This window comes from Mandrillus leucophaeus, unplaced genomic scaffold, assembly GCF_000951045.1.
Source record: "Mandrillus leucophaeus isolate KB7577 unplaced genomic scaffold, Mleu.le_1.0 Scaffold148, whole genome shotgun sequence".
Classification (NCBI taxonomy): Eukaryota; Metazoa; Chordata; class Mammalia; order Primates; family Cercopithecidae; genus Mandrillus; species Mandrillus leucophaeus.
Window position 1 is genome coordinate 2,589,373 of NW_012101454.1, and position 20,737 is coordinate 2,610,109.

Below are 20,737 nucleotides of genomic sequence, written 5' to 3' on the forward strand. Positions count from 1 at the left end.
AATAAAAAAGATTCATCAAGCTATATTATTTCAAACACTAAACCATAATCTCTCTCTCTTTCTCATGGATTTTAAAAATTCCACTAATACAATAAACACAAAAGGGATGTTTGTGTTAAACATAAAAGTAACCCCTCTTGGAGGCAAAGAGAGACTGCTGAACGACCCAGCACTTTATCTCTGAACAGTTTCATGCTTTTTCTAATGCATGCTAAATCCTCAAAGAAAGTTGTGGTTTTCCTCTAAGGGAAGTAATATTCCACCCTGCTGATATGGTTAACAACCAGCTTCTATGGCCATCATCTTTTAAGCAGGGAGCAAAAGACAAATTGTTGAATTCATACATTAAATAACATAATGGAGTAAGTGGATGCAGACCTATCTCTACTGCCATATGCTCCAATATCAAGGTTGCCATTTCAAACCCTTTTGACAAGTGCCTTTTTACATTAATCACAGCTAAGGGTTTGAAGAGGAAAGAAGTATTCTGGCTACAATTCAGAGTCGTTCAAGAAACTTCTAGGGGGAAAATGGTTGCCATTAAAACATAGTAAGTAGAGCATAAGTACTGCACATTAAAATTGAGTTCTCTATAAGGCCCTGTAAACTTATTATTATTACTATTATTCTGAGCATGTAGGTACAGTGGTGATAGGTATCTTTCAAAAAATAAGCACACACACAGCCAAGCTGAGCCAAATATTATACTAAAGTCATATGTGGTATTGGTGTATGTAAAAATTAGGGCTAATTTAAAACTGTATTTAGGAATGGAACTAGCCTGAGTTAAGGTCATGTGGCATTCAGGAAAGAATCCTGTCCTTCTAGTGCCACAAGTCAAAGTTGTGATTCTTATGAAACTAGTCACCTTTTCCCCTCTAGGCCTGTTTCCTCATCCATGAAAGAAAGCCATAAACTATACTCAGCCATTGTTCATTTGAAGTATGAACTATGTTCCCTTGGAGAGCTTGTTTAAAACACATTCCCAAGCCCCACACCCAAAAATTCTGAATCAGTAGATTTGAGACACAGCCAGGGAGTCCACAGTTAACCAACATTCTACACTATCACAATGAGAACCCATGGTCTGCCTCATTGATAAGAATCCCTCCTCCTCTATAATCTGACAGATCTATCAGTTCTCAAGATTTATACACTATTTAAGTCATCACAGTGACTGTGATGTCAACAACAACAAAATGGCTCAAGGCTGGCAGATATCTAGCGTAAGATACTAACCATCTCTGTCACACACACTAACTAAATCAACAGAGGGGCCAACTGAGATGTTTCCAATTATCTGCTAGAAAAAGCATTTTCAACTGGGTAGAATAAATCATTATTAGCCTTTCATAATATCAAAAGTAGGTCAATTAAAATGGTGTTTGGAGGCATATAGCAGACTGTGGTCACTCTCCAGATGTGTAAGCTTGCTTTAATCATCTGTTGTGTGTTAATTATTGTTAACTTTCATTACCACTAGAGAATACAACCAATGTTTTAAAATTCTTAAAGCATTACAGAGTCCTAATTCACTCTCTAGATGCAAATATAATATCTATATTGTTTTAAAAAACCTATTTCCTAAGCTAGTTTCCTTAGACGGATGTTATCAAAAATTTTCTTGCAAAAGCATTAACATACATTTAACCCTACTTAAATGCTTCAAGAACAGATGTACTACAAATGTACACCCACAGTGATCCCATATTAGTATAAAACTGCTTTATTTCAATTAAAATGTCTAAGTATCCACCCCCAACATATACCTAAACTGTAATTTTCTCTGAGAACTTCCAATATGTTCTTGATTTTGTTTCCTTTATCAACCTATCAGAGCAAAAACTGCATTGCAACTGTTGGAAGAAATCAGTCATTAGCAACAAGATTACAGCAAATTTTCCAATTTAGAAAAACTGTATTTTTATCTCTCTCTTATACCAAAAGAAGAATGGTATAATTTTCCTATTTTTAAATGAGCAGTACAGTTAGTTTAAAATAGTCAAATTTTCCTAGGGCTCTAAGTTTTAGGATTTTCTGTTAGCTTTCTGTTCTCTACACCTTCTTTCCTATTCACAAATTCTCTTCACCCTTCATCATGCATGCACATGAACATGCACATACACACACACATGCACACACGAACACACAGGTGCACATGCACGCACAGGGACAGCAGCCCCCAGTCCAGTCTCTCCACATCCTGAAAGGCTTCTAAGGAACAGTAGACCTTCAGGCAGTAGTTAACTAAGGAGTGGCTTCACATGGTTATTTTGATTTACTCTCCAACTGACATTCTTCTACCTTCTCAACAGGTCTGCCTTTTTTTCTCCCGCTCTCTATTTTTAAAATGGAGTGATGAAGTAGCAAAAAGTACAATATTTTAGCCATTTGAGCATTGGCAATTCTTAAATTATCCCACCAACTGGAAGTGCTCTCTGATACTACTGTCTTTCAAAATTGAAGCCATTATGGTCAATCGTGCAAATCCGTATTTAGCTCTTCATAAATAGTGGATTTTTGACCCAATGAACTAGAACAGTTTCTGAACAGTCTCTAGATCTCTGGAAAAGATACTCAGTACCCAGGCATGCCACAGTTCTTATCAACACAGAGGTTATTTACTTTCAAAACTCATACTGTTCTTATTAGAAATTCTTACTCTCTATTTGGGATGTAAGCATGTGTAAGAGAACATATTCAGTCCCCTCTTCACCTCTCATATAATAAAATAAAATCTACTGTAGGGCAATATTTTTCTTTCATCAAAATGACACATTATTTTTGTGAAATACCAAAATCAGAACCAATATTAATAAAGAACTTTCCCCAAGTAACATTTCTTCCGATTCTTCACCATTTTACCCCCCAGCTAACTTTTCGAATATTTCACTTTCCAAGTGTCTTTACAAAGACACTAACAAATGACCTTCCTTTTCAGCAAGCTTAAAAATGATGGGTAAAGTCTACCCTCTTCCAGTCCAATACCAGCATTCCTCTAGCTTTATATATTTAATATTAAATTTAAGTGCTTAACTTTGAAACTTCTCATTTCCATGCTTTCAACTCCCATCATTTTCTGCAACCTGAATCGAAGTGACTGAGTGGGTGTTTCCACACATTTCCTAATGTCATCTAGCCTACCCATTTTCCCAAAGCACATCAATTTCATCATAGCAGATGTTCCTGGACACGGTCTAACTTGAACTCAGAAAGGGTTCCTCCAAACAATTACATCCATGTCAGAGAATTAACTAACCGAGGACTTGCTTAGAATTAAGAATTAACTAGCTTAGAAATCACCCCGGTTCTGTGGGTTTTGTTTAGTGAGAGACACGAGAGAAAAGTTGGTGCAAATATAAGTTTGCTAAACTCCAATTTAAACAAAGTTAAATATATTTATTTTTCCACAGGACTTCTCAGAGCCTTAATAAATTAAAAGTTTTAGTCTTTATGATTCTCTCTTAGGAGAGTCCTTTTTCACATGCCACTTATTAACATAAACAAGAAACACTTCTCTATAGTAACTAAACTTGCAATATATTTCAATAACGAAGACTTAAGGACAACAGGCCACTGTAGTTTCCAATAAAGGGCAAGACTGGACCAGTTTCTTTTGGACTCCATGCTAACTGGCAGAGCTGCAGTGGCAAGCGAGCCCAGGCCTCCCAATGTGGCATAGGGTGTACATTAGTTTCTTCCATTTTGGTCTTCATGTGAATCAGAACCAATTCCCTTTCAGAGGTCTCACTAGCCGGCCAACCAAACAGTTCTTTCTGTATTTTATTTTGTTTATTTATTTTTGTGACAGAATCTTGCTCTGTCACCAGGCTGGAGTACAGTGGTGTGATCTCGGCTCACCACAACCTCTACCTCCTGGGTTCAAGTGATTCTCCTGCCTCAGCCTCCCAAGTAGCTGGGACTACAGGCACGTGCCACCATGCCCAGTTAATTTTTGTATTTTTAGTAGAGACCGGGTTTCACCATGTTGGCCAGGATGGTCTCGATCTCTTGACCTTGTGATCCGCTTGCCTTAGCCTCCCAAAGTGCTGGGATTACAGGTGTGAGCCACCGTGCCCGGTTCTTTCTGTATTTTTAATAATTCATTAGTTACTCTACATTTACTTCATTTACAGAAAAATGTATTTTCCAGTCTGTCTCTTGTATTATATATAGGTTGTCTGATATATTTTATTTCTTCATATATCCAAAATCAAAAGGCATCCAAAAACTGATTATCATTACATTTTGAAGTCATACATTAACTATTCTACAATGAATGTTTTTAACAGCAATGCTGGAAAAGTCTTAAATAAGATATATGTCTACTAGTTCAACTGCCCCTCTATAAAAAGCAGCTTTTATCTTTAAAGGGCAGGTCACTGACCTCTGCGAGATTTGCTAAAACCTATGCAATTTTTCCCCAGGAAAAAAAAAAAAATGCTCATTTAGACAAAATATTACAATCATAGCCATTCACAGACTCCCTGATACTTATCTAGGCAAAGAGTTGCGAACTCTTGACTTTAAAGTTTAATTAAAAACTGCAGAACATAAACATGCACATACCATCATTACCACCACCATTTGGATAATGAAATTGGGTTACATTCACGTATTAAGGATAACTTCAAAACTGCACATAAAACCTATTTCATGAAATCTTGTTCAGTGTACTGAAAAATTAATTTAAAAAAAGTCAAAGGAAGAGAAAAACATGTAATAGTATAATGCAAGAAAACATTTTGGAGTTTAACCTAAGAAATTGGTTATTGTATAGAACATACTTTGAATATTCAGGGGGTCTAATCGTGATTTTCTTCAGATAAAAGTAGTATTCAAGCTCTCAGTGGGGCTCGATCGCTCATGCCTGTAATCCTAGCACTTTGGGAGGCCAAAGCAGGTGGATTGCCTGAGCTCAGGAGTTTGAGACCAGCCTGGGCAACAACAGTGAAACCCTATCTCTACTAAAATACAAAAAAATTAGCCAGGCATGGCAGCATGCGCCTGTAGTCCCAGCTACTCCGGAGGCTGAGGCAGGAGAATTGCTTGAACCCGGGAGGCAGAACTTGCAGTGAGCTGAGATCGCGCTACTGCACTACAGCCTGGGCAACAGAGCGAGACTCTGTCTCCAAAAAAAAAAAAAAAAAAAAAAAGTAGCATTCGAGCTCTCTGCTACTGTGGAGCTAGGCTATTAATGTGGTCTACTGCAGTACAACATCTTAAGAAATACCAGTAAGTAGGAATAGGTAATGTCTTAAATTAGCATTATAAGACAAAGCACTGGTATATATGCCAAAGAGTTCAGATCAACAGTTTCATTAAACACACCCACACATCCACACAGGTACTCTTTCTCAAAATCCACAATGGAAATGCTTTGCTCTCCCTGCAATATTAAATAAGAAATACAGTAACAGGAAAGTGTCTGAGAAACTATCACTCAACATGTCTGTACCAATCTGCTCACACACCAGGTAAGTCCTTCCAAATCCTGACTTTCAGCTCCTCCACTCACAAAGTGGGATGACTATCAACTGGCTTCACACAGATACAGTGAAGCCTAAATAATGATCACTGACATGGTGCCTCTGGCTTTGCCCCACTCTAGTCAACTCAACAAAAATCATCTCTTCCAAGCATCATTCTGACTCTATCCCTGTCCTCCAAAGACCTTGTGGTGACTCCTAATTGCTTCTTATATGAAATAATTACTCTTGCTTAAGGGCCCGGCCCTGTCGTTGGTGCCCTGACAACCACCCTCCCAAGTACCTAGGTCTCTTAAGCTGCACCCCTCAATCAAGGGCCTCCTCTACTATGGTTCCCCTCTCTCCTCAACCTGGACACGGGCCATCTCCTCACCCCTCCCTATCGTCCTGTGATTCTCCCCTTCAGTCAGAATTCTGTTCGTACAAAAAGATAAAGCTTTTCTGGGTAAAACTCACATTGTGTGCATCTCAACAAGTTATCCAGATAGGTGGAACCAAGGCAACTTTCTATGTACACTGGTAACTCTAAGTCAGGTACATTATCTTCCTTATTACTTTCCACCATAGGCATTTGCCTATTGCTCTTTACTTCGTGAAAAATATTAAATCCTTCTAATGTCTGATATAGACTGAGACCACAATGGCTGACACCTGTCTGGATTATGGTGGGCTCACTCCAAAAGCATGAGTATCAACACCAGAGGGAGGCAGTGTGACACAGTGAAGAACAGTCAGCCAGGATCAGGCTGCTCTCCCAGCTCCACCACAGGCAACACTATGACTGTGGCCACTGACTCAACCTCCCCATGCCTATTTCCTCTTCAGAAAATGAGAATTATAATAGTATAGACCTTCTAGGCTACAATAATTAAACAATAAATTATACCAGAAGTATTTAGCCCAGAGGTTGGCATGTATTTAAAAATAAAAATGATGGTTACCTTACTTCTCTCATGAGATTATGTAAAACCACAAGTCTTGGGAACAGAACAAGACCAGTAGCTACCACCTGGTCCTTCTGCCTTTCCTTTGACCCCCTTCCTCTCACCCATGGCCGATCGGGAGCCAAGTCATACAGATTAGCTCTCAGGAATAGCCCAGTGTGCATTGGCTCATGCCTGTAATCCCAGCATCTTGGGAGGCCAAGGTGGGAGGATTGCTTGAGCCCAGGAGTTTGAAGTAAGCCTGGGCAACATAGTTAAACTCATCTTTACAAAAATAAAAATAAAGTTAGCTGGACATGGCGGCGCCACCAGTAGTTACAGCTACTCTGGACGCTAAGGTGGGAGGATGGCTTGAGTCAGGGATGCTGAGGCTGCAGCTGTCTCTTATACACATCTAGATGTGTATAAGAGACAGGGAAGGGAAGGGAAGGGAAGGGAAGGCGGGCCCAGGTGGGGTCCCGAGATATGACTCCAGTCCATGCCTCTGTTATTCCCAGCCTCCACTGTTCGTAACACTTCCAAAGTGGCCATCAGTTCCAGATCCCCACAGCTCCAACACTTCATGGAATACACAGCCCATATCATGCCAGTTCAGTATTAATGCATTTTCAGTCACTCCTCTAGATCTGCTCAGATAGCTTCCATGCTTTCTACCCACTTAGCCTGCTTTACATTATAAATAGGATACCCTGACATCATATTTTTTGTACTTGTTTATAGTCTCTCTGCCTAAAATGTTCCTCAAATGTATCAAACAGACTCTGTCCTTAGAACCTGGGAAATGGCTATTATTTTCTGCCTGGGACAGTCTCCCCACCTCCATCCCTATATCTACATGACCAATTCCCTCACCTCTTTCAAAAAAAAAAAATCTTTTTTTTTGGTGGAAGAAAACACTTAACACGAAATTTACCCTTAGTAGATTTTTAAGTGTACAAAACAATATCATTAGCTATTAACACACGTTGTGCAGGAGATCTCTAGAACTTATTCATCTTGCTTAACCAAAACTTTATGCCAGATGATTAGTCAGTCCCCATTCCCCCTCCCCATAGCCCCTGGCAGCCACGACTCTTTGATTCCATGACTCTGCCTATTTCAGGTGCCTCATATAAGTGGAATCATGTAGTATTTGTCTTCTGTGGCTGTCTTATTTCACTCGTAGTGTCCTAGGGTTCATTCATGTTGTCATGTATGGCAGGATTTTATGGCTGAATAATATTCTATCATATGTATATATATTTGCTTTATCCATTCAGCTGTGGATGGACATTTAGGTCATTTCCACATTTGGCTATTGCGAACAGTGCTGCAATGAACATGAGAGTGCTGATAACTCTTCAAGATCCTGCTTTCAATTCTTTTGGATAAATATCCAGAAGTGAGATTGGTGGATTATATGGTACTTCTATTTTTAAAATTTTGTCAGAATCTCCATAACTATTTTCCATAGGGACTGCACCAAAACATTTATTATCTTAGCCTTATAGAAAAAGTTTGCCACCCATATCCATTACAAAAAATAACACTTTAAAAAAGAAAAGAAAGAAAAAGAAAACTATGTTGACATTCCACACACTAAGTTTAAAGAGAAAATACATTAAATTTCAAAAACAAATTTATGTAAATATCTCCTCATATAATAGCATAGATTTATAATTAATATAATGACACTTTATTCCCTTATTTATTATTATTCTGCTTTGGTTATAAATGACTTGGCCATTAATATCATTTTCTCTCCCCTCTTCTTACCCTGCTTGTCGTCCACCATGATTTACTCCTTTTGAACACCCCTCCTGTCCACTATGATAACCAAAATTTGACAGTATTGGTAACGTCCAACTCACAGAATTCTGAAGTTTCTTCAAATGCATTATATTCAATATGTAGTAAAATACATCTACTGAAATATTTATGAACTTTTAAGAAGGTAATGCTTATTTGTTATTTCAAATATAAAATTCAGCTCATGATTCTACTATCCTCCGTCTGAGGCACTTAGCACTGATTCATCCTTTGCAGTAGTCCTATCTGCAAAATTGTAAACATGTACTAGCATCTTTAGATAACAAATAACATAGATGTATGTGTTCCTTTCTCTTTTAAAATTTGTAGTGTTCATCTACTCTAAATTTCCAGAGTAGTGAGATATAGACAGACTAACAGTTGTTATTAAATAAACTTTTATTTAAAAACTTTAAAAATTCTAAAGGAATAAAACATTTATTTATACATATACATATAGATATTATACATATTGAAGGCAATAGCATGTGAAATCCCAGCAGGATGTTTGTGGAAATTAACAACTTACTCTAAAATTGTTTTGATAGTGAATAGGGCCAAGAATAGCCAAGATAATCTTAAAGAATAAAGTTGAAAGCCTAACCAGATATGACTTATAAAGCTACAGTGATTAAGATAGTATAGTATTAGTGGAGAATTTACAATTATATAAAAAGAATAGAGCATTCAGATACAGCCTCATACTGGACTTACAATAGCAGCACCACTGCAGTGCAATAAAGAAAAGAGTGACCTTTTTAATAAATGGTGCCAGGTGATCTACATATCCTTGGGGAAGGGGGCCAGGGAAGAATCTTGACCTTTACCTTTAGTACCATGCAAAAATATACCAATTTCTAGAAAGATTAAAATGTAAATTTGAAAGGAAAACAAACTTCTGGAAGATAACATAGGAGAATATCTTCCCGACCTGGAGGAAACCAAATAAATTTTTTTTCTTTTTTGAGACAGAGTTTCGCGCGTGATATTGGCTCACTGCAACCTTTGCCTCCTGGGTTCAAGCGATTCTCCTGCCTCAGCCTTCTGAGTAGCTGGGATTACAGGTGCCTGCCACCATACCCAGCTAATTTTTGTATTTTTAGTAGAGATAGGGTTTCACTGTGTTGGCCAGGCTGGTCACGAACTCCTGACCTCAGGTGATCCACCTGCCTCGGCCTGCCAAAGTGTTGGGATGACAGGCGGGAGCCACTGTGCCCAGCCTAGATTTTTTAAAACAGGACACAAAAAGAGCTATCCACAAAAGAAAACGCTGATAATTTGTACTACATTAAAATTAGAAACTTACGTTCCTCAAGACTCAATTGAGTAACAGTGCAAATCACAAAGTAAAGAATCTGTGAAACATATAACCCTCAGAGGTCGTGTATCCAGAAAATATGCATGTGACTGAAGAAGATACCCAAATGGCCAATAAATATGAAAAAATATTGTATAACCCATTAGGAATCAGGGAAAGAAATGTTCATTAAAGCCACACGGGGAGATATCACTAAAATAAAAATAACTGATACCAAGTGGCAAAGATCTGAAATAAATAAAACCATCATGCAATGATATTATGAGTGTTAACTGGTACCATCACTTTGGGAAACATTTTGGCAAGCTCTACTGAAGCTAAATATGCATATTTTCTATGACCCAGCAAGTCTATTCCTAGATATGTCTATACACACCAAAAATACGTAAAACAATGTTGAAAACATATTGCTTGTAGTAGACAAAAATGAAAATGTTCCAAAATGTTTATCAACAATAGAATGGATAAATTAGGATAGAGTCACATAATGGAATTCAATACATTGTTTTTTGAAGAAAAACAAAAAATACATATGACATGGATTTATCTCACAAATAAAATGAACAAACAAAGCCAGACCAAAAGAGTACACTCTATATAGTTCCAATTAAATGAAGTTTAAAACGAGGCAAAACCAATTGATAGTGATAAATGTCAGTTGTTACCATTGGGATTGGGAAACAGTGACTGGGATGAGACCTCTACACTGCTGGTACCATCCTCTTTCTGATCTGGCTTGTGGTAAGCAGATCCAGATGTAAAAGTTCAGCAAGATGTACACCTAACATGATTTGTATATTCTTCTGCATGTATGCTATCATTCAACAAAGTATGCTTTAAAAAATCACTGTCACATGCAATAGGCTAAAAATACAAACGGAAACATTTAGAACAATTTTTTTTCTCCTCACATGCAGAATCACAAATTAACTAGAATTTACCACTCATACCAACATCCTGTTATATACCTGTTGATATCTCAAGATACTTATAAACACTGGATATCAAAGTAAGAACACACGGTGACAGCAAGAATACTGGAGTTTTCCCTCAAAGGAAATAGGAGAATATAAGTAGCTAGATACCAAAAGAACAAAAGTGGCCTAATCAAGATCTTTTCATTGTAGCAAACACATGGGGTGATGTAGACATGAAAATACGGTAAATATAAACAAGGCCTCAGAGGAAATAGGTCAAGGTTTCACTGAAATGAGACACTTATTTGCCCCTCGATCCAACTGATTTTTGTTTAGTGTCTATCAGAATCAGTACTAGTGGGAGCATGAACACCACCCTGTTGTTGACAAACCCTGTTGCAAACTAAGCTTAGTCGCAGAAGCCCCACTTCACACACACTAATGTGGAAATCCAGTAGGAAAACTGATAAAGAGTGCAACTGCTCTCAGTATAAAAAGCAAGGCTGGGAGACATGTGAGATTTGAGGCCACTCTCCTGTTTTCTCTGCAGACCATGGGAAGGCCCCAGGTGAACCTCTGTAGAGTGTATAAAGAATACTCACCCCATGATCATCACAACTGACTGAGCCAATCTGGGAAGTAACAAAGGAGCCCTTCTCTCAATTGTCACTCCATGTCTACCCCTCCCAAAGATACACATCAAGGTAGACAAACTTCTAAAATACTAAAGGGTCACTCCTAGGTGAAAGATTTATAAGAAGCTAAGGAAGTAACTAGAGATAAGATTGCCATTGGGTTTACAGTCTCATATGACCAGCTAGCCAGGCTATAGATCTGGATCTTCATTCTCTGAAAACTTCGGGTTTATAAGAGCAAGGTTGACTACGTAAGTCTTCTTTTCTGTCCAACTCCAAGTTGTTTGTTTTTGATGTCTTTAACTCTGTGAAGAGTTTCCTGGAAAAGGTACTTGTTGCTAGCTTCTTCTAAAGGTACCTGCTGTCAAAACACTCCTTAAGCTGCCATGCGCCCTATAAGATTTTGTTTACTTAGGTGAAAGACTGCTATGCACACCACCTATATTTAATGAATCTAACCAACCCCATAAAAAAAAGTTAGAAGTCAGCTATTAATTTGCAAACTGATGGTCTTTTTGCTCTCTTAGTCCTACGCATTTCTCATTCAGTTTAATCTTAAATTGGGATTACTGGCTCAGAAAATCCAGGGTACATTTTAAGATACCAATGGAGTGAGGACTCCCGTTGGCTCATCATACATGTATACAAGGCACATATACAACACGCTGTTTTGTGAGACTGGAAAATCCTAGAATAAATTACCTGTGAAAGGCAGGGTATTGCTAGAGGGGTTGTACATTCTTCTACAACAGTCACATGCAACTGAAGACAAAATCACAATATGAGCTCCTTGAAATCAGGGCTTCCTCTCTTTTATTGCATAAGGCAAGAATGCCCTCTCTTACCAGTCCTATTCAACACAGTATTGAAAGGCCTGGACAAAGCAATCAGGCAAGAGAAAGAAATACAGGGCATCCAAATAGGAAGAGGTGAAGTCAAACTATCCTGTTTGCAGTTGAATTGATCCTGTGTCTGTTAATAGAAAACCCCACAGTCACAGCCAAGAAGCTCCTTAAGTTGATAAACAGCTTCAGCAAAGTCTCAGGATACCAAATCAATGTATAAAAATCACTAGCATTCCTATACACCAACAAGTCACGCCAAGAGCCAAATCAGGAACATAATCCAATTCACAATTGCCACAAAAAGAATAAAATACCTAGAAACACAGCTAACTAGGGAGATGAAAGATCTCTACAAGCAGAACTACAGAAAAGAGATGACACAAACAAATGGAAAAACATTTCATGTTCATGGATAGGCAAAATCAGTATCATTAAAATGAACATACTGCCCAAAGCAAGTTATACATTCAATGCTGTTCCTCTCAAACTACCAACGACATTCTTCATGGAACTAGACAAAAACCACTTTAAAATTCATATGGACCAAAAAAGAACCCAAATAGCTGTCAGGCCTCTGAGCCCAAGCTAAGCCATCATATCCCCTGTGACCTGCACATATACATCCAGATGGCCTAAAGCAACTGAAGAATCACAAAAGGAGTGAAAATGGTCGGTTCCTACCTTAACTGATGACATTCCACTATTGTAATTTGTTCCTGCCCCACCTTAACTGATTGATTAACCTGATGAAATTCCTTTTCTTGGCTCAAAAGCTCCCCCACTGAGTGCCTTGTGACCCCCACCCCTGCCTGCAAGAGAACAACCCCCTTTGACTGTAATTTTCCACCACCCACCCAAATCCCATAAAACTGCCCCACCCCTAACTCCTTTTGCTGACTTTCTTTTCAGACTCAGTCCACCTGCACCCAGGTGATTAAAAAGCTTTATTGCTCACACAAAGCCTGTTCGGTGGTCTCTTCACATGGACGTGCATGACATGACAATAGCCAAGGCAATCCTAAGCAAAAAGAAAAAACCTGGAGGCATCACGCTACCTGACTTCAATCTGTACTACAGGGCTACAGTAACCAAAACATCGTGGTACTAGTACAAAACACAAACATCAATGGAACAGAATAGAGAGCCCAGAACTAAGGCCGTACACATACAACTATCTGATCTTCAACAAAGTTGACAAAAACAAGCAATGGGAAAAGGATTCTGTATTCAATAAATGACGCTGAGTTAACTGGCTAGCCATATGTAGAGGACTGAAACTGGATCCCTTCCTTACGCCATACACAAAAATAAACTCAAGATGGATTAAAGACTTAAATGTGGCCAGACAGTGATGGTTCACACCTGTAATCCCAACACTTTGGGAGGTCAAGGTGGGCAGATCACTTGAGGTCAAGAGTTCCAGACCAGCCTGGCCAACATGGTGAAACCCTATCTCTACTGAAAAATACAAAAATTAGCCAGGCATGCTGCTGCATGCCTATAGTCCCAGCTACTTGGGAGGCTGAGGCACAAGAATAACTTGAGCCTGGTAGGCAGAGGTTGCAGTGAGCCAAGATCATACCACTGCACTCCAGCCTGGGCAACAGAGCAAGACTCCGTCTAAAAAACAAACAACACTTAAGTGTAAAACTCAAAACTATATTCTTGGAAGACAACCTAGGCAATATCACTCTGGAGAGTGAAATGGGCAAAGATTTCATGACAAAGACACCAAAAGCAATTGCAATAAAAACAAAAATTGGCAAATGGGATCTAATTAACTAAAGGGCATTCTTCAGAGCAAAAGCCCAACTATCAAGAGAGTAAACAGACACCCTACAGAATGGGAGAAAATTTTTGCAAACTATGCATCTGACAAAGGTCTAATATCCAGCAACTAACTATAAGGACCTTAAATTCACAGGGAAAAAACAACCCCATTAAAAAGTGAGGGAAAGGCCAGGTGTGGTGGCTCATGCCTGTAATCCCAGCAATTTGGGAGGCCAAGGCAGGTGTATCACCTGAGGTCAGGAGTTTGAAACCATCCTGACCAATATGGTAAAACCCCATCTCTACTGATACAAATTTTGTATTCAAAATTTGCCAGACATGGTGGCGCGCGCCTGTAGTCCCAGCCACTCGAGAGACTGAGATAGGAGAATTGCTTAAGCCCTGGAGATGGAGGTTGCAGTGAGCCAAGATTGTGCCACTGCATTCCAGCCTGGATGACAGAGTGAGACTCTATCTCAAAAAAAAAAAAAAAAAAAAAAAGCAGGGGGCAAGGGACATGAACAGATATTTTCAAAAGAAAATATATACATGGCCAAGAAGCATATGGAAAAAGGCTTAACATCGCTGATAATTAGAGAAATGCAAATCAAAGCTACAATGAGATACCATCTCACACTAGTCAGAATGGCTACTACTAAAAAGTCAAACAATAGCTGGTTCTAGCAAGGTTGCAGAGAAAAAGGAACATTTATACACTGCTGGCGGGAGTGTAAATTAGTTCAACCACTGTGGAAAACAGTGTGGCAATTCCTCAAACACCTAAAAACAGAACTATCCTTCAACCCACAATCCCATTACTGGGTATGTACCCAAAGAAATATAAACATTCTATCATAAAAACACATGCACACATATGTTCACTGTAGCACTATTCACAATAGCAAAGACAAGGAATCAACCTAAATGCCCATTAATGACAGACTGGATAAAGAAAATGTGGTACATATACATCATGAAATAGGATGCAGTCATTAAAACAACAACAACAACGAGATCATGTCCTCTTCAGGAACTTGGATGGAGCTGGAGGCATTATCCTTAGCAAACTAATGTGGGAACAGAAAACCAAAAACCAAACATTCTCACATATATGTGGGCGCTAAGTGATAAGAACACAGAGACAGAGAGGAACAACAGACATTAGGGCCTACCAGAGGGTGAAGAGTAGAGGGTGGGAGGAGGGAAAGGATCAGGGAAAATAACTAATGGGTATTAGGTTTAATAGCTGAGTAATGAAATAATTTGTACAGCAAACCCCTGTGACACAAATTTACCTACATAATAAACCTGCACATGTACCCCTGAACTTACGTTAAAAAAAAAACACAACAATTAGAAAATAAATAAATAAATAAATAAAGGGCTTCCCAAAGAAGAAAAAAGGAAAAAAAAATTAGAAAATCTTTTCTTCTTTCAGGCTATTTTTTAGTATCACTATTTGTATAAAGGCCTTTGTTTTCCAGACAGTGCCTTTTATGCAGTGGATCTTTTAATCCTTACATAGTCCTGTAAGGTAGTTATTACCTCAATTTTAGAGATGAGGAAAATAAAGCTCAGAGGGTTGAAATGACTTGTCTTTCAGCTAGTAAGAAGCAGAAACAAAGTCCTTATGCAACTATGTCTTCTACAATTCAAAGATAGCTCTTGTTTCCTACATCCTGCTTCTTCGCTATCATTTTCTTCTAATCACACTAACACACACACTTTCCCCTGCAATGGTGGAAGCCTCCTATGTCTTTCCAGGACCAGTGGTAAAGCTAGCGTCACCAATATCCCTTGCCACTTCACACGCATGAAGGGAAGATGGATCTATATCAAGGAACTACCTGAAGCCCATTTCTCGGTCCTCTCATCTCAAATCGAGCTCTCTTCCATTCCTCACATCCAGTCTTGCTGGGGAAAGTAGGAAGATAAGACAGAACATATCTGTGTTGAACGTGCTTGCACTCACAGGCTTTCCTCTGTTCATCCCAAAGAAACACTATCATAACACTGTCACCAAACTCGCTTCCACTGAGTAAATCAATAACACCATGAGCTAGCTGCTTACTCATTACTTGAAGATTTAAATGGGGACTTTTTTTTATTGGTATTAATTGAAAAGTTGTGGTTGCAGTGGTGCTAAGATGAACTGGGTGATGGAAATAAATTTCATCTAAGGATTTGAAAATATTAAATAATCCTCATGAAGTATTAATGGAAAGCATCTGATCTTCTAGAAACAAAATCAGGCAAGTATATAATTTTTTGTCTTTGCTCAAGACGATTTAACCTTTATTTCTGTCATGCCAAATAAGTACGACAGAATGGCGAAGGGGGTTAGCTGGCACAATAAGTCTATTATACTATCTTACCAATACTTTATCTAATTATTATCTTCACTTCTTAATAGGATAAATGAGGACTGGAGAGGATCATCAATTTAGCTCAGAGGCAAAAGCAGCAGAGCTGGAAGGGGCTAAGCTTATCTGATTCCGGAAGCAACATTCTTCCTGTGTTTTTCCCACATCTGTATGTTTCCCACAATACACGAAATAAGACAAGTCCCAAAGGTCTGAATGAATTGGAAACTATGAATAAAGACACTTAAAATGGGCACATGCCAAGCACAAGACAGGCAGAGGTCCTGTCTGGCTCTCACGTTCTATGACGCTATGAAAATAATCATGCCACGTTCTCCCTAATCTTTAAAGCCATCTCTCATGAAAGCACAATCCACATGCCTAAGGGGCTCCAAAATTCTTCTTGAGCAATGCTAATGCAGATTTGTGTGCAGAGACAACATATGCTGGACACCACGGAGTCCGCGGGAAACATGGCACTTTCTGTTAAATCTGTCCTTAGTAGCCAGTTTTTTAAAAAATAACTTATCACTGTCCCACCACTTCCAAGTCTTCTCTTTCTTCTAAGTATCTGAAAAACGTCAGGGTTTTCTGCAGCTTTGTAGCTAATTCCCATGATGATGTTTGTGCCTTGCAAAATAAAGAAGGCCACAGCAGAGCAGGCACTGCCAGCACAGCAGTGGGGTGGGAGGCGTGTTCTTTAGAACAAGGTCCTTCACGTACCATTCTGAACCACCACCTTGTGCAGTGGCTCTGGCCGCAAACTACTCCATGGGAACAAGGTGAAGACAAGAAGTATAGGGTGTATTAGTAACTTCTGTGTGTAGGCAGATTATTCACTTCTTCATTCTATCGGTGGAAAGCACTACTGATGGTGCAGGGAAGAAACAGAAGTCCTGTCTGGCTCTCACATGCTATGATTGTATGAAAACAATCATACTACATCTCCCTCACCTTAAAACTAAATCAGAGTATCAAAACTACTAAGCCAGAAACTTGTTTTTTTCCAATAGCAAGACGTTTGAACTGGAGCCCCTAAACATTGAAGTGTCTTTACTAAAAGGGATATACTATCTTCTTAAAAGCATTTCCATATGTTCCTACAAAAAGAAAGAAAGAAAGAAAGAAAGAAAATGCTCACACAAGTCCACACTTACATAGATGTGCACAGAATCGTGCTCCTTACCAAAAGTTACTTCTCCTTTGCCAGCTTTGTCAAACAGCTGAAAGGCTACCATAAACAAAGCATCAGGAGCACACAGGACAGATTCAAAGGCAACAAATTCTTGAAAAGATATTAATCTGCAACATAAAACAAACACAAAGCATAAAGTCAGCAGCTTGTGGAAAACAGAAGCATATACAAACATACACTGAGGGAAAAAATATCCCTGCCAAAACATAAAATTCAAACTGAAAACATTCATAAACATTTAGCATTTACTTTTACAACATGGACTGAAATAATAATGCACAGAATCTAAAAGACATGACAGCATTGACCACATAGTTTACACACTAAATACATTATAATTTCAAATGTAACTGTTTTATCCAGTATCATATATGTTTCAATCTTACTTCAGACATGTTTTTGGGTTCTAAAATTAAAGTGTAGATACTTTAGACTAAGATGTGACTGCCTAACAGCAAAATAGAGCAACTTTGTTACACATTAGTATCCCTATAGACCATGCAAAAAACGGTTCACAGATAATTGATTCACTACCAGTATTTACTGACCACCTGTGAATTGACCTAGGGCTAGTACAGGGGAATACTGATAAATGACACATGAAACATGACCCCAAGGAACTTCTAGTCTGGTGAGGCAGATAGCACTAGTCTAGAAATAGACCAGTGTGTAGAAGAAGAACAAATCATAACACAAGAACTAGTATGGTAACAAAAGTCTTTGTGGCAGAAATGGCATTTGAGCTAGGTCTCAAAAAATGAGTACAATTTGGATACACAGTAAGGGGTGTAGACCAGAGGGCACTTCAGGCAGAAGACTAATGCAAGAAAGCTAAGGAGTATATAGGGAAAATTATGAGTGACAGATTTTGTCTGGACAGTGGAGTGCATAAAAGAACAATGTAAAATTAGATTAGAAATATAGGACCAGAGGTGGCCTTGAAGCAAGAAAAGGGGCTGGTCATTCTCTAGGAGAAAGGAATGACTTTAACTTTCTGAAGGTCAAAATGTGGGTCAATCTAAGGTTTAGGAAGAATATGAGAGGCCAAGGACATTTGGCTTCCAAAGAGGAAATGGGTCCATAAAAGCTTTCCTAGATTGTATTTTTTAACAACTGCTACTTTAAGTGTCCAAATACCTTAATGATACATTGAGATACTCCAAGTTTCCGGAGGATATAGGAAGAGGAAGAAAATAGGAATGTTTTTCATATCTTTTACAGAAAACTTAGTTACTTCCAAACATCCTATAGAGAGCACACATTTTTACAAAAACTGTTACAAAGCGACCTTAGCTGTTTCCCAGAATGTCACCCAATTACAATAATGCTATGAAGAAAGGAAAAACTCAGTGCGTTCAATATAACATCTCTGTATCATTAACCATCCAAAACACATCCTTCTCAATGCCTGGGAACACTCAGGAAGAGCATGTGTTACAGGGGAGTACTTCCTGGGGACATTTTATCCTCTACTAAGGTCTCTCTCACCGAGACTCTCTGCCTAAGCAAGACCAGGGGAAGACAAAGGCAAGAAGCGGGGGCAAATGTGAGTCAAGCACTCCTGGCTGAACTCAAGGAGCTTACCACCAGCTGTTTGGAGGAAAGGGAGACAGTCATGAGCACACATAACCACTAGAAATTAAGAGTTAACTGTAAAAGAAAAAATAAAGCACCAAGGGGCATAAAAGGGGTGAATTATTCTGCCTGGAAGAGTTAGGGACTGCTTCATGGAGGCATGGTATTTGAAGAACAAATTTTAAAGCTGAAAAGATCTTTGGGATTATCTACTTCAACCTCCTCATTCTACTTGTGAGGAAACGGAAACTCGCAAAAGTTAATGACCTGGGTTAGGCAAAACAACTGGCTTCTGACATTTTGGCCTGAAAACCAGGTCTCCTGGCTTCCATTTAACCTGGTTAGAATTCCAACTGCTGTGGGAAGATGGTGAAACCATGCCCCACAGGATTAAAGAATTTGGTAACTAACAAAAATTTATTGAGCTTGTCTTGCAGGACAGCAGAGAAGAAAACCATTGGTTACAGTTCTCTCTATTTGCCACAAAATTGGCTGACAGACTGAGGCTGGTTAGAACCAATACAGCTCACTGGAGTCTGGGCAGAATGGACTTCCTCTCCTGGTGAGTAACCTTTTGACGTTAGGAGGCCAAAAACTCACCCTCAGTTCAAGCTAATGCCACCATTGTCCAAAGGTGCAACCCATGAAGCAGCATGTAAGGGCAGCAGCATGCCCAAGACACTTTCCAAACCCCTTTTCCTTTCAGCCAATCACTAATCACTGTTCAGCACCTAAACTCCACACTCAGAAGCCCTCCCTTAAATCTATGGCTGTAGGGCTGGTAGAGAAAGTCAAACTTGAGCCTGACTCCTGTCTCCTTACTCAGCAGCCTGGCAATAAATCTTTCTTGCTGCAAAAACCTGGTGCTTTCTGTTTGGCTTTCCATTGTGTGCAGGCAAATGGACCCACTTTGGTTTAGTGACAATGGAGACAGGAGGGAAGGGTAGAGAGAAGACATTCTACACTGGTGAAGCAAAGTACAGAGGTGAAAACAAATGGATGTGCTGTATTTGGAGCAGGATGTAGGAGTTACCAATTCTCCATCTAGCAGGTCATGAGGAGCAAAAGACTGGCATGAGTGAGAGGCCAGCCACCTGGGGTGGACCTTAAGGACAAAGCAACAGAATCTCGACTTTTTTTTTTTCAGACAGTTAAAAATCACTCAAGGTTTCTGGATTAAGAAATGTCACATTCAAAACTTTGATTTAGAAAAGAACTGGTGTGGAAGATGAATTTAAAGGAGAGATGAGATGTGGGAGAAAGCCTGGCAGCCAGGGATTGCAGGGTTCTAAACCTGAATGGGAGTCCTAGGAATGAAAGCAGAGGAAAGGTCAGAGAAACACAGTGGAGGCAGAAATGATAAAATGTGGTTAGGACTGGATGTCGGAGGCCAAGGCCAAGGAAACAGGCCAGGATGCTCCCAAGATTTCCAAGTTGGATAACTGAGTGGGATGATGATACCACCACCAAAGATAAAGAAGAAAAAAGAAAAAAAGGTAAAAATTGGAAAGAAGGGACCTGTGAGAGAATGCAACCAACTGCGACTGTATTTGAGGTACCAGTGGGACATGTAGTACAGTGTCCAGCCAGATGCCAAAAGAGACTCAACGGACTTAACAGAGATGCTGGTATGGGCAGAACTATGTCCCCCATTTCCGAAAATCCCAACCCCTAGAACCTCAGAATGTGACTTTATTTGGAAACAGGGTGGCTGCAAATGGAGCTAGTTAAGATGAGATCATAGTGGAATAGTGCAGGCACCTAATCCAGTATGACTGAAGTCTTTATAAAAGAGGGAAATTTAAAAACAGACACGCACACAAGGAGAAAACCAAGTGAAGATGAAGGTAGAGAGCAGGGTGATTCTTCTTCAAGCCAAGGAACACCAAAGGTTGCCC

The 20,737-nt window shown here is 39.2% G+C and overlaps 1 protein-coding gene across 3 annotated transcripts in view; it reads right to left on the bottom strand.

The window, feature by feature from the left end:
* The window catches only part of SLC25A13 (solute carrier family 25 (aspartate/glutamate carrier), member 13), a 207,937-nt gene that overhangs the window by 112,684 nt on the left and 74,516 nt on the right, over positions 1-20,737 (bottom strand). For 2 of the 3 annotated variants that reach the window (XM_011974698.1, XM_011974697.1), the window contains exon 4: positions 17,256-17,371. The exons of the other annotated variant lie outside the window; for it this stretch is intronic. In XM_011974698.1, the coding sequence (XP_011830088.1) occupies positions 17,256-17,371 (116 nt within the window). The remainder of the gene's footprint in view (positions 1-17,255; positions 17,372-20,737) is intronic. 3 annotated transcript variants of the gene reach the window in all.